The sequence below is a fragment of the Simochromis diagramma genome, unplaced genomic scaffold (genome assembly GCF_900408965.1).
Source record: "Simochromis diagramma unplaced genomic scaffold, fSimDia1.1 OVJJ01000418.1, whole genome shotgun sequence".
Taxonomy (NCBI): domain Eukaryota; kingdom Metazoa; phylum Chordata; class Actinopteri; order Cichliformes; family Cichlidae; genus Simochromis; species Simochromis diagramma.
This window is the reverse complement of record NW_024387407.1, coordinates 85933-101005: the sequence shown is the minus strand read 5'-3', so window position 1 is coordinate 101005 and position 15073 is coordinate 85933. Positions and strand designations below refer to the sequence as shown.

Here is a 15073-nt window from a genome sequence, read left to right as displayed (position 1 = left end):
ATTATGTATTCATGATTTGAATCCTGGGTTGTCCTCTTCTTTTCTCTTTTTTCTAAACTGAAGACATGATGGCTTTGAACTTTTCTTGTCCATCTTCCATTTTCTGAAGTAATTTACCGACTGAGAACCAGCCTTTTTTCTTCAAGCGTGGGTTAGGGTCCTCGTGGGTCCTGCAGGAAATCAGAGTTCTAAAAGTTAGAAGTCGTTAATGTAGCAAAAACAAAATGCATTGCATTTTGTTCATAATCAATTTAAAGCCATTATCATTCTTGTTTTTTGCTTTCACTGGGTAAATGAATCTATCAAGTTTTAAGAAACAGATTTACATTTATTGTTTATTAATTTTATTGGACATCAACAGATCCCATTTATACACATTTAAGGTATAACATGGAAAATATCCTTTTGTTTCCATATGGAGACTCAGAATTTGACCCATCCTAAATATTCGGACCAGACAGCATTAGGAAGCATGCATGACACACGATTAAGGCGAAACTCCCCAAATCTCGGTTAGCGAGTTGATGCTGACAGCACTAAGTAAAACAAAAGGACAAGTCAGATTTATAAAGAGTCGATCTCGTCTCAAAATGGGCCATAAATTGCACCGTGTATGCCCAGCGTAACTTTGACACAAAGGCATCTGCTGTGATGTTTACACCTGTGATGAAGTCTCACTAGTGTCAGATTTTATTTTATACACAGATATAAAAATATGGATATGTACAGATAAACGATCCAAATTATAATATTTCTGTCCGAGTCAAAATTGATTGAATGAAATCAATTATGGAAATCAGATACCCAGCCCTGTTTTCTTTGTTCTGCCAAATATTAGCTCATTTTTTTCAACCTAAATTTTATCAGCTTGATAAAGAAATGACTGAAACACTCTTGTGAGGCCTGTTTAGTGGACTGATGTTGATCTTAACTGATTTAATTCCTACTCCTTTTCTTAGTTTAAGTTTATCGCTCTAATCGTTTTTGCTGCTTTATATTTTCAATTTTGTTTTGTTGTTTAAGGATTTTTGGCAACACGGTGGTTAGAAGGTCCTGAGTTCAATTCCACCATCAGGCCGGGGTCTTTCTGTGTGGAGTTTGCATGTTCTCCCCATGTTTGTGTGGGTTCTCCCCGAATACTTGGCTTCCTCCCACCATCCAAAGACATGCACTTTGTGGGGATAGGTTAATTGAAAAATCTAAATTGCCCATAGGTGTGAATGCTGGAGTGAATCTGAGTGTGAATGGTTGTCTGTCCCTGTGTGTTGGCCCTGCGACAGACTGGCGACCTGTCCAGGGTGTACCCCGCCTCTCGCCCTATGACAGCTGGGATAGGCTCCAGCGCCCCCCGCGACCCTGAAAAGGATAAGTGGAAGTGAATGGATGGATGGATCTTTAGGGTTTTAGTTTTAGGTCTTTTTATTACTGAACTTTTTTATTGTGTTCTTTTCTTCATGTTTGCTGTTCTGATTTGTTTAATTCATGGCTTTACTGTGAGGCTTTACATGTGGGGTTTCACAACTTGCATTTGCACCTGGATTAAGTCAAGTCAAGTCAAGTCAACTTTATTTGTCAATTCTGCCACATGTACAGGACATACAGAGAATAGAAATTTCGTTACTCTCAAACCCTAGTGATTAAAAAATGCAAATAAAATAATTAAAAAGTAAAAATTTAAATAAATACAATACAATTTTACGTATAACAAAAAAAAGCTATGCAATATACAATATACAATATACAATAAGATGTGCTTTCTAAATAAAGGTTTTCTTTCTTGACTTCTGAACCAAATAACAGCTTATGAGGTGGTAACTACTGGGAACATGTCCTCAGGGCACGAGTCCCTCTTGTTTTCTGGAGTAAAAACTTGTTCAGCATAACTGAAGAATAAAGGTGCACTAAACGATGAGGATGATGTTCAGTGGTGGTGGTGACACATACAGGTTGCACAGCTGTGACTTCTAACCAACATAAAATCAAGATCATCAAAATGTAACGACCTCGACAGGAAATCTGCAATGACCCAAACGCTTTAATAGAGTTTAATGAAAGAATCGTTTTTGCCTCAGGATTTTACAATCAGTCAATGCCAGTGATGATTTATGAGAAACATCAATCCAGTTTCATTTAATATAGGATTTAAACAGCACCAGATGACACAAGGTTAAGAGACAAAAGATAGCATGAAAAAAGAATAATGCACAACTAAAAGCAAAGGCCTGAAATATTTTATGATTATTTGCTGTTTTTGTTCATCTTTAAAGACTCTCCTGAGAGACTGTGAAAAGCTGCCAGGGAACCTGAATTGTTTCAGGTAGGTGGAAAACATACAAACACCGCAATAACAAAATAACACAAGTACCTATATTAAGAGGAGTCGGCGCCCCACAAACAGCTGTGGACGGCCTTGTTTGTGTAAACTCTTTGTTATCGAGAACAGATGAATAAATATCGCCACTTCACACTTCAGGAAACCTTTCCCTGCGTGTTCATCAGAAATATATTGATGACAATGAGCCTCAATAGTTTTTCTTTTTAAATAGATTTGATTTTTGTGGTTTTAAAATTGTTTTGTTAACATATTTATTTATTTATTTTTATTTCAGTCTTTCAGTCTCCAGATTTAGAGGAGCCTCAGCCATCCATCTGTTTGATTTCCATTCAGCAGTCAAGAGGAGCTGCGAGATTATGAGATTCCAACAAATATAGAACTGACTCTTCTGTATTCACTTCACTCCAATAATAAATGCACCACTGTTTTATTTTCTTCCAGTTACTTTAAAGCACTTATTTTTTATATAATATAATATAATATAATATAATATAATATAATATAATATAATATAATATAATATAATATAATATGCCTTGGAGCTGGAGCTTCTGCTCTCATTAGATTCTACCTACACTACCCATGATGCCCTGCCCGTCCCGTTGCCAGGATACGTAACATTCCACAAAGGCCATTTTGACGCCGAAAAGCGAGTTTGGCTTGAACTCAGACGACAAGTAAGACATTTAAAACATATTTATCAGATTTGAGTTTAGCTCTGCCGGCAGGTCGTTTGTCTCTGCATGCCGAGTGTGTGCTGTCTCAGTTGGGTTAATCGGCTTAAAACCGCCGGTGTCGGCTTCTTGTTAGCTGTCTGCTGCTAGGTGGCTAATGCTACTGTAAACCGTTGTTTCTGATGGAGGTTTTACTGTGTCCGCCCGCAGCTGACCCGCCGGGCTCCGATGGAGCGGGCTGACCGGGACAGAGGAGGCCGCCTGCTGAAGAACCAGCCGTACGACGAGAGCCTGGATGTGGCGGACGCCGAGGAGGTACCGAGCGTGTACAGCCCGACTCCCCGCAGCCAGCCCCAGGTAATCTCCTCCTGTCCTTGCGGAGAGCTCCGGTTTAACCGGTGATCGTGACGCCTGCTCGTGTTTCTTCATTATTTAAAGCTCAAAGTGTTTCCAGTCACAAACTCGTCTGTGTAGAAATGACAGAAGAGTGAATCTGGTAATGTTAAGTGAGCATCATGTTTTAGAGCCCCAGTTTTTATTAAAACACTGAATAAAGTTTCCTTCCATCAGAGTTGAACTGTAAGCTGAGTCAGTCCTGCCATGCTCCAGGTTGGTCTCAGGTCACATGACCTGGTTTTGTTTCTTCGTCTTTCAGGTGGAGTTCAGGAGGAGCAGCAGGAGGGTTCACAGCCTGATGTCGGCCCACAGCAGCAGCGACGAGTTTGACGAGGACCATGGGAGGGGGAAGGAGCCGGGAGGGGGGCGGCCAGAAGAGGAAGAAGAGGATGATGACGAAGAAGATGATGATGACGACGAGGACTCCGAAGATGACGAATCGGAGGAGGACAGCAAGCTCCACAAGGCGCCGGAGGGCCTGTATGATCCCGCCGACTACGCCAACCTGCCCGTCAGCACCGACATCAAAGAGCTGTTCCAGTACATCACACGGTGAGCAGAGACACACATGTGCCAACTCACGTTTTTTAACACCATCTTGTTTCTGCTAAAACAAAAAAACCTTATCAAAGTTTATTGATAAAGCACCGAATCACAACAACAGTCACCTCAAAGCACTTTATTTGTTAAAGACCCTGCAGTAAGTCACGTAGTTGTCACGCACACATCTGGAGTTTCCGTGTTTTGTGTTTGTCTCAGATACACCCCCGAGTCCGTTGAGCTGGAGCACAACCTGAAGCCGTTTATCCCGGACTTCATCCCTGCAGTGGGAGACATCGACGCCTTCCTCAAGGTTCGAACACAATCGCACCTGATAGCATAGAAAGCGCGACCTCTGACCTCAGAGTGACCTCATGTTGTAATCCCACAGGTGCCGAGGCCCGATGGCAAACCGGACAACCTGGGGCTGCTGGTTCTGGATGAGCCCAGCGTGAAGCAGTCGGACCCGACGGTGCTGTCGCTGTTTCTGTCGGAGGAGACCAAGCAACACGGCGCCACCGAGGTACACACACACTCCTGTACACACACACACCTGTACACACACACACATCTGTACGCACACACACTCAGCATTAAAGTCAGAGTCACTCCTCATTGTTTCCTTTCCTGCAGGTGAAGAAGGTGACGAGCATCGCCAACCCTCAGAGCAACCCGCGGGCGGTGGACAGCTGGGTGGAGAGCATCAGCGCGCTGCACCGCTCCAAGCCGCCAGCGAGCGTCCAGTACAGCAGACCGATGCCTGATATCGACAGCCTGATGCAGGAGTGGCCAACCGAGCTCGAGGAGCTGCTGGACCGCCTGCAGCTGCCGTCCGCCCGCCTGAACTGTGACCTGCCGCAGTATGCGGACATTGTGTGCAGCCTGCTCGACATCCCCGTCTACGGCAGCCGCGTCCAGTCCCTGCACCTGCTCTTCAGCCTCTACCTGGAGTTCAGAGACTCGCAGCACTTCACGCGCAGAGCTTAGTGGCTGGAAGTACCACATCCAAACGGTCACAAAAGCCTGTTCAGGAACTGAAAACTAACCCCAGATGTTCGACTATTTTGTGGCTGCTGTAAAAGTTTTTATTAGCTGAGAACCTGTTGCTCTGCTTTTGTTTATTTCCTCCTTTTGTTTTCTGTTTGTCCTCTGAAATAAAAGCCATGTTCAGGCTCTTTGTAAAAACACAGCTTTCGAGCTTCATCTAACCTAAGCTTGCTTTCACTACTCACCTGTGCCACCTGCAGCAGCCTGAATACTTCAGGGACCAGATGAAGGTCCTTGATAAACGCTGTAATAAACCAGCCGCTCAGAACAAGGTCACTGTCTGAACATCTGTAAAGTCCTGTGCCTGCAAAAAACGCCTGTTACTCAAAGATGCCCGTATATATTATATGTAATTAATAAAGTAAACTCTGTGAGTGTAACCCAGTCATAGATTACATATTGTTATAATTACACAAAATGTCTTCTTTATACCTGACTGTTAGGACCTTCAAGCCTGTATTTATATTCATTATCGGTTAGAGCCCCTCCTCATTGTTCTTCTTCTTCTTTGGTGCAACCCTGTAAATACAGTGTACCCCTTTGGCCTCTCCCGTTTTCTACAATTCCCCTGTGGGGGAGGTGGGTGTCGTTTCCCTGTACCCTGTGCGACACTCATGTAATTCATATTTAGCCACCCTGATGTTTCTGATTGCGATTTTAGTTCAATTATTGTCATCATTATGCCTGTGTTTTGTTAGACGCTATAAATGTGTAGTATGTGTGTGCCACAAATGTGGCGCCATTAATGCTAGCACGAATTTATAATTATGGCTAGCTTGGAAGTTGTGATGGGTTCAGCTAACCCCCCACTGTTTGTATTTGGTTGTAGGAGCTGGAGCGAGCAAGTCATTTACTCGGAGGTCTTTCTTTTACCTTTCTTTGTCAGGTATGTCGGATTTTTTGCTGGTGTTTTTTTTTTTCTTTTGTCAAAAATGTTCCATGTAAGTTCGTACTTTATGTTTAATGTAGAAATAAACGCAGAGCCTTTTCTACAATTCCCCTGTGGGAGAGGAGCTGGAGCGAGCACTTGTTTACTTGGAGGTTTTTCTTTTACCTTTCTTTGTCAGAAACAAAGCAGAAACACACGGTTACATGAGGTCAAAGGTCAAGTTTGAAAGCTCCAAATATAATTTTAAAAGACGTTTTTAGAAGTTTTCTTTAGGTGCGTTTTACTTCTAAACATTTAGATTTTTAACACTAATTTAACAAGTAATCCTATTTTGTTCTATTAGTATTTTAAGTCATAAATACTAAACAAGAAAATCTGCGTCTCCTCCCTCCTCCCACAATGCACCGCACTGTTATTGTTTGGGCTTCTTCAACATGGCAGCCGCGGGCTGCCTCTTCCAGAGAACCCTGGCCCGGTCCAGACCCGGTACTAACAAGGTGTGCTTCCTCTACTTACAGCCGCCAGGACGATCTTGATCGGTCTGATTGATTAACCGGTTCCTACAGCTGCTAAATCCCCCCGCCTTTTTGCCGCCACCCCATCCTCCACCAGACTCCATTCAAAAACCTTCAGCTTTATCTTGACCAGCGCAGTCAGTATGACGTGTTAGCGCTGCTGAATGATTCTCACATTAAAAAAAACATATGTGATATAGAAAAGGATCTGCTATGTTTACCGACCGAATACTAACCTAATATTACATAATAGAGACGTAGAAACATGTCCAAACTGTCTTGTATCCGTTAGCTTTTAGCCCGTAAGAAACATGCTTAAATGTCAGATTGTGGATGAGCTGCTTGAAACGCACTTTCTAAAAAGAAACAGCAACCCGTCTGGTGACTGAATGTTGTGCCGAAATCAAATTAGGATCATAAGTATTTAGAAAAATAGCCGGATGTGTTTTGGGTTTGTTCATATGAAGGCGCGGAATAAGAAAATCACTGATTAGTACGTTTTTAAAATTGGATTTGGTTTGTGTGACGGACCTCTGCCTGAAGGCGTCAGTAAATTTTTGACAGCGAAATGACGGATTTAGAGTATAACCTGTTTTCATCCTTTAAACATTAATCTGTTTTTATGTTGTACGTGTTGTATTTTGTTTTTAAGACCACTTATCACTCAGACTTAAAGTAGAAACGATTCTGCTCAATTCCAGCTCCAAAATGTTTTATCCACTTTTTATTCACTAAAACTTTCATCAGTTTTACCTGAATGACAGTTTAAAATAATTATTTTATTTTATTTTGGCCCTTTAAGCTTCCCCCTGCTCCTCCTCCTTTAAGACAACTTTCTTCTCATTGGCTGCCCCTTCTGTCCTCTATGTGATGTCATACAGATCCAAGACTAGAAAAAACAGTGATAAACTGAGCTTTTGGAGCAGCAAGTACATACACTAGGCCCATAGTTGGTTGTGATTAATATGAACGTCTACAGGTGTAGCAGGAGCTATGCTAACACTTTTTTTGCCTTGCAGGCATCTCCATCCTCTTCGGTTGTCTGCAGGGAGTTCCTCTATGTGGTGGACTTACAGCGTTATACCAGGGACCAGGGCTTCCCCGTCTACTTCCCCCAGGCCGTCCTCAAAGGTCGGACCCGGTTTTAACTGGTTGTTTGATATATTTCAATCTGATGACGATACTGGGTTTCTTTGGGGTTTTACCAGTTTGATGTCTTCAGGTGACGACTTGTATGACGCCACATTGAGTGATGGGGACTGCCGGGTTCAGGTGACTATGGATCCTGGTCTGAACCGGCTGGTGGAGAGGAACATCCTGCGGCCTGGGCTTGCAGTGAGACACGCCACCTTCAGCACTGCCATTACCGCACAGCTCCCAGAGTGCTCCGGGGCCTTTGGGGAAGGAGACAGGTGAGTGAGGACAATAGAGAAGATGGAGCTGTGATGCAGTCAGACCAGCTGACTTGTGTGTGCTCCTGCAGCTACAGGCTGGTGAGCCTGGAGGTGATGGACGAGGATGAAGAAGTCGGGGTCAGATGGTCGGATGTGGACTGGGACTCTTTGCCCTGGTTTGGATCCTCAAAAACTGAAGGTAAGAGTCTAGAAACGAGGAGATTCTGACTCTCAGATTTTTCAGATTTCAGGTTGGAAATGACTTAAACAATTATGAAAATATGAAACGTTTTTTTTTATATTCCTTTTCACTGCTGATCTGTTTTTGTTTTGTTACAAATCAACTTCACCGCTTTCATTTTGATCAAGGTTTGATTTCTGCAGCGCTTCTTAGTGTTACGAGTTCAAAATATTGGGGATGGACACCATAGGAAAAACCCACAATAACAACACTGGTCCGGTCGGGTTGAGTCAAACGATGATTTAATGATCACACACGTGGGAGATGGACACTGTATGCAGACAGTCTCAGATCTCTCTTCAAAAAACACATCACCATAGTTTTGTAAAATCAGGGTATTAGAACGCCCCTTCATGCGTAGTGACAGGTGTAATACAATCAATGTTGACAATTTTATTTAACACAAAGAATAACATTGTCTCCTTCCCGAGGGCAGACGCTGACTGCCCCCCGTCTCCTGGAACCATCTGTACCCTGCTAAGACACAACATGGCAGCTACAAGGACTCTTTCATTTATTAAGACCATCAGTGTGTATTGCTCTAAATCAAGCATATAATATTAAATGAATATTGCTGGATCAGCTACTTCTACTTAAAACATATTAAAACATGACTAAGCACAAAATCACCAAGAATAACATCTTATAAGTGCTGTGTAAGCGGGTGCGGCCTTCCAAGCTCAAAGCCTTTGCCCTCCATAGATCAGCCAGACATCACGCTGGCTGTAGCTTTTAACCTTTAATTACCTTGAGCACAACTCTAGAATAAGCAACAAACTGCAATGTGTATGGAATGATCATGGTTACATCTGCAATGGAAAATCATGTTATTATTCTGGTACCTGTAAGAGAAGCTCAAACTAAAGTTATAACAATCACTGTAATGCAAAGAATAATGTAAGGTCAAAAACTTCAATTTATGTTTAATGCAAAGCTGGTTATATACTTCTGATGAACTAATAATGCCATATTAAAATATTAAATGATAATGAGAAAAACATCCCCTCCTTATTCTACAATTCCCTCTGTTGACCTCTGGAGAATCCAGAGGTCACAAAAGTTGTTTCCCTCCTTGGCCTACACATTCAGTTCCACATGCATCATTGGCATCATGGACATTGGAGTAATGACTCCAGGGTCCACTGCCCTCACAGACATACTTTTGAACATTCTTCTGGCACAAGGGATGAGACAACAACAAATAACCATAATACCCACCACAATAGATAAAGAAAACATGACCGAAGCGATAACCCCCTTCCACCGTCCGAACACCGAGGTCAGCCAGCCTTCCAACGGACTATCAAAACGCCCCCTTTTTCCGCTAACAACATATCAAGGGCCATTCTATTCTGCACTCCCATTAACGAGGTCGGACCCACCTGCTCCGCCAACCCCTCCATGCCGTCTCTGGTGAGGTTAGAGAGTCTCAGTACATTATAGTGAACATAATTGATCCTATCTACGTTCTTGTTTGGGGTCACTGGAAAGAAAGCAGAAATTATTGGAATATTTTCAAACCCGGCTGCTATTTGATCAACAAGTTTAAATTCGTTTGGAACCCCCCTGGGCACTCCAATGGAGTCGATCCAGGTGGGGGAATTCATCCTAGGGTCATAGGCGTGTGTGTCATGAATTCCTCTCTTCCTCAAAATGTGTCTTTTGCGCCTGGCTGCCAATGTGCGCGTATTGTGTGGGGGAATTGATTTTACCTTATCTCCGATTAGCATAAGTGGCGCTCCTAGTCTCACCATCGCGCACGTCCCCACGCTCCCAAGAGGAACACGAACCAGTAGAGTCCTGTGCCCGCAATAGTAATACAGCCCGCTCCTAGCCCAAGTCCCAATTAGGGTGGCTGCATCACTCACATTGTTGGTGGTCCTCCCCGTCTGGGTGACCGAACACCAACTGGGGTCAATTTCCCCCAACCGATATTTAACTTTATCTGTGGAAAACTTAAAGCACGTATAATTATCTTTCCGGGGCATAAACGGCCCTACTTGCGTGAGCTTGCCAATAGGGGGAAATAGGCTGGACAACACAGTGCAGTTCCCCGTATTCACAGCTCCTCTAGTCATCCGCAGCATACAATCATAGCCCCACTGATCCTCTGGATGCAGAGGTGCAGGCTCTATAAATAAACGCGGCCTTGCAGAAGCGCAAGCTACACAATTAGCCACTTTTTGTTCTCTAGCATTTTGGGCTATCCAGTCCAGCCAGATGTTACTGTCACTGAACCCGGTAGCGCGTTCAATCAAATCCTGAGGTTTCAAGGTGGTATAGTCCACCGACACTACTCGCCTCTCCCTTGGTTCGTGCTCCTCTGGTGTAGCTTCCGACGACCCGCTCCTCTCCTGCCCTGTAAAAGATGCAACAGAGCTGGGGGGACTGGAAATCACACGAGTTGTCATGTCTTCTCTACCTGACGGTACGCGATTAGTTTTTTCTAGGAAATTAACTTTAATTAACCCTTTTGGATCAACCCCCGATGTTTCCACCCCCAGAACCAAATACATAGATTGTTTGCGATGCCAATTCCCCAATGATAAGGTTAACGCGTTTCCAGAGGGGCTAAAATCCCTCTGTAATTTAAGCTCGTTTTCTGATCCTAGTTCTAACGGTTCCCAATTTTGCCCAGTGTAACCCCTTACCTGGTCCCAGTTACGGCACCAGCTGTCATAAGGACGATTTCCCCTCTCGCAGTGCGTACTCACTGAATAATCCCAACAGAGCCACACATTATATCCCCTCCAGGCACTGCCGGCGTCCCTACAATTAACAACATCACACAGATCAAACGTAAAAGAAGTTGTGGAGCCAATAACATAATCTAATTCTAAACCACCATATGTGCTGAGACACTCATCCTTTTTACCAGAGACCTCGCGCTTCACTCTTGCCCGCAGCTTTAAATCACTATAGATCACGCGTGATGTAATTGGTGTATCAAACAACGCCGGACTGGCATGGCCTCCATGCTCAGACTGGTTTCCCGGGTCGGTCTGCAACAAACAAATCAAAAAACAAATAGCCATGATTAGCAACATAATTGACATCAAACTCATAATAATTTTGAACATTGTGATGGCTTTTGAAACTCTTCTTTCATCACCAGTGTCTGATTGTTGTGGTGGCATGGTTGTATGTGAATGTTATGGTGTAGTAAAAAGTTCAAAGCCCTTTATCAGAGCCTCTCTCTTGTTCTAGGTGTTCAGTGTGGTACCGCTCCTTTTCGTTGGCGCGGTGATCTCCTCCTAGGCTGCTCTTCTTTCTTCGACCTTCCGGGTAGACCACCGGTCGGCCCGTTGCACAGGTGTGAGGGTTTATTCTGCCTCTGAATTTCACCTGTGTTGGTTGGAGATTGATCCTTCCCCACCAAGCCCTCGTGCGCGGCTGCGCACTGCGTCCAGTGGTACCAGGTGTCGCCTTTCCCCTTCAGTTGGACCGCTGTCGCCGTCCGAGCCGATACCTCATATGGACCAATCCAGCGGGGTTCCTTCCACTTGCGTTTGATGACTCTCAGCCACACTGTTTTCTCGTCCGGGACCTCTCCTTCTCCTGTGGGCCCTTTACAAGCCGCCTGTTTTGTGAAACTGGAAACAAGCGCCTTTAACTCGTTCCAGTAGTCTGCGTGGGACCGGTTCCCCTTTTTGTGCCGTTCAACCGAGCCCACCGTCCAAGGTGCCGGAAACTGTCTCCCGGTTTGCAGCTCGTATGGTGTAAAACCTGTGGATTGATTAACAGAACATCTTATGGTCATCAACGCAACCGGCAGGGCTGCGACCCAATTTAGCCCTGTTTGCGCGCAGATTTTTGCCAATTTGTTTTTCAAATTTAGGTTCATTCTTTCTACTTTTCCCTGAGACTGAGGATGATAGACTGTTCCAAATTTATGCTGGACGCCCAACATTTTTTCTACTTTTGCCAAATCTTGATTTTTAAAATGGGTTCCATTATCTGATCTAATTCTTTTGGGGAACCCATGACGAGGAATGTAATGATTGATTAAACACTTAATGACAGTCCTAGCATCCTCCTTTTTTGTAGCCCAGGCCTCTGGCCAGCCAGTCAAAGCATCAACACACACTAACAAATATCTTACACCGCCAGGCCCGGAATCAATCATATCAGTGAAATCAATAACAATCTCCTCTCCCGGCCTCTCAGGGGGCCGAAACTTACCCACTTCCGGTTTTACTGCTGGCTTAGGATTGTGTGCCCCACAGATTAAGCACATCCTGGCCTTTTCTCTTATCATTCCTCGCAGCTCCGGATGCCACCAATGACACAATTTCTTTCCATCTGGGCAATCCCCACGTGGGCAAGTCCGTGGGCTTCATCCACCTTCTGTTCTGCCATTTTGGCTGTCAACACGGGGCGCCCGTCTGGCCCCCTCCACAAATGTCCATCCTGCCAGGCTCCTTTGCTTTTCCACACCCCCTTTTCCTCTGGGGATGCCTCCTCCTGGGCCTGTTTGACTTCCTCAATCAGGTCAACAGATATCTCCTCTTCTGATGTTACCTGTATCATTTGTCTCCGTCCTTTGTAGCCTGCGGCCTCCTTTGCGGCTTCATCTGCTCTCTGGTTTCCTTTTTCCACCATGCTGGTTCCTTGGGAGTGAGCTTTGCATTTTATAATACTCACCTCCTCTGGGTCAGCCAAGGCCTTTTCCAGTTCCTCCATTTCATGTTTGTGGGAAATAGGTGCATTGGTTGCTGTTCTGAATCCTGCTCTTTTCCACTGAGGCAGCTCCACATGCGCTGATCCAAACGCATATGCCGAATCGGTGTAGATGTTCACTCTTCTGTTCTTGGCTAGTCTCAAAGCTCGAGCTAGGCTATCACTTCAGCTCTCTGGGCCGACTGCTTTCCCTCAATCCTTCCTGACTCTCTGACCTGATAATCTCCTTCTACTCTGCAAACCACCGCATAGCCTGCTTTCAGTCCTCCTTCGTCTCGGTGGCAACATCCATCGGTGAACCAGTCCTCAGCTCCCGGTATGGGTTCGGCCTTCAGGTCCTCTCTAATCTTTTCCTCAATCTGTGCTCTTTTGGCGCAGTCATGTGGTTCCCCTACTCCCATTAAATCTGCCATGTTAATTCCTTCATGTGTAAATGTCAAATTTGGGGCCTCTAAGACTTTGCTCAGTCTCTCTTGTGCCCGTGGTGACATACAAAATGCTTGTGAATTCACGTATGCCACTATGCTATGTGTAGTGAGTATTTTTAGTGGGTGTTCTCTCACTACATGTGCTGTTTTTTTGGATAATTCTAGCGACCCCTGCTGCATATTGTGTGCATGTAGGATGCTTTGCTTCTGTTGGATGTAGTTTTACACTAACATACATGAGCACATCTCTACCCCCCCCCCTTTTTTCTGAAACAACACTCCATTTACAACTGAGTTTGTTTCAGAAACATCCAAATAGAATGGCTCATCATAATTGGGTGTAGCTAAATCTGAGGCCCTTGACAAATCCTGTTTCACCCTAATGAATGCGACTTCAGCTTCAGGCGTCCAAGGCAGCTCAGCCTTAAGGTTTCGAACGCCAGCTTGCTTCATTAGGCCCCTTAAAGGGGCAGTTTTGCCTGCATAATCCGGAATGAACTGCCTGCTGTAACCTGTTAAACCAAGAAAAGAAAGCATTTCTCTCACAGTTCGCGGTTTTGGGTGTGTCAGAATTTGGTCTCTGTGTGTGTTCATCAAGCCCACTGATTTGTGTGCGATTACCCGGCCCAAAAAGGTCACTTCAGGGCGAACTAACTGCAGCTTTTCCTTACTTACTTTAAAGCCGCATTCCGCCAACCTATTCAATACAACGAACGACGCTGCTGTACAATCCGCTGCTGGCGGGGCTGCAATGAGAAGATCATCAACATACTATATTAATGTACAATCATCAGGCAAATTACATGACGATAGGGCTTCTTTAAGCACCTGATTGAAAATGCCTGGAGAAAGTGCAAAGCCTTGTGGCAAACGTGTGTATCTGAGTTGTTGGCCTCTGTGTGTGAATGAAAAAATGTCTCTGAGTGACTCATGCAGAGGAAGACAAAAGAATGCATTTGCCAGGTCAATACACGTGAACCACTTTTGGTCACATGTAATAGCTGATAAAGCTGTGTACGGATTTGGTACAGGTGCAGTGGTAGAGAGTAATATTTCATTAATGGCTCTTAAGTCATGTGCCATGCGGTATTTTCCTGTTCCATGTTTCTCCACTGGTAGAATTGGTGTGTTCCACAGTGAGTGAGAGGGCTCTAACACCCCGGCCCTTAACAGGCCTTCTATTGTTTCTGTAATTCCTTCCTCTGCTTCAGGTTTGTGTTTATACTGTGATCTATAGATTGGTGTGTTTGACTTGAGCTGGAACAAGACAGGAGGACACTCAGCTAGGCCAACATCCGTGGGCCCTTTTGACCATAGACTGTCGGGCAGATTTGACAGTCCAGCAACTGCGTGAGGATGATCTACACACTCCTCACCATGTGTTTTTGAAATTTCTTTATGTTCCAAGATCACTGTATCATCACAGGCACAGGTTATGCGATAGGTTTTACAATTTGGAGCATAAGATAAGTTAGGAATTTGGGTTTTTTGCCACCCTGTGTCGTCCAGTGCTCGCTTGACCATTGGACCTAGATCACCTGCACCATGACCTTGGTGGACCGCCAATGCAATGTGAGGGGTTGAATTTTCTTCCACATTGTACCAAGGCAGTTGTTCATCAGTTAATTTCACAGCCGCGGCTACACCTTCTGGTCCGATGTAGATGTCATGTGTTTGCACATTCCACGTCTGACCCTCAAGATCAGACTGAAATAATTCACGATAGGTGTCGTCACTATCTTTATCATAAAACAGATTGACGTGGTAGGGTTCGCGCGGAGGGAGGTAAACTGCCAAGCTCATTATCCAGGGTCTCCACAGCTGAAATTGCCTCAGAACATCCTCTTTCACTAGCCTCCCCCAGTAGATGTCGGCTTTTGCTCTTTCACAGTCTTGAAGCAGATATTGAGTCTTTGAATTTGTTCCCAGGCATG

The 15073-nt window shown here is 44.5% G+C and overlaps 1 protein-coding gene across 2 annotated transcripts; it reads left to right on the top strand.

The window, feature by feature from the left end:
• The first annotated feature begins 2913 nt into the window (after positions 1-2913).
• LOC120720752 (intraflagellar transport protein 46 homolog) lies at positions 2914-6024 on the top strand. Of its 2 annotated transcripts, none has more exons than XM_040010525.1 (6): positions 2914-3012; positions 3220-3366; positions 3665-3957; positions 4165-4258; positions 4337-4468; positions 4579-6024. In XM_040010525.1, the coding sequence occupies exons 2-6, from the start codon at positions 3238-3240 to the stop codon at positions 4930-4932; spliced, it is 1002 nt and encodes a 333-aa protein (XP_039866459.1). In that variant the 5' UTR covers positions 2914-3012; positions 3220-3237; the 3' UTR covers positions 4933-6024. The 2 variants fall into 2 exon arrangements, with proteins under 2 accessions (XP_039866459.1, XP_039866460.1); XM_040010526.1 differs by having other exon boundaries at positions 2993-3101.
• The last annotated feature ends 9049 nt before the right edge of the window (positions 6025-15073 follow it).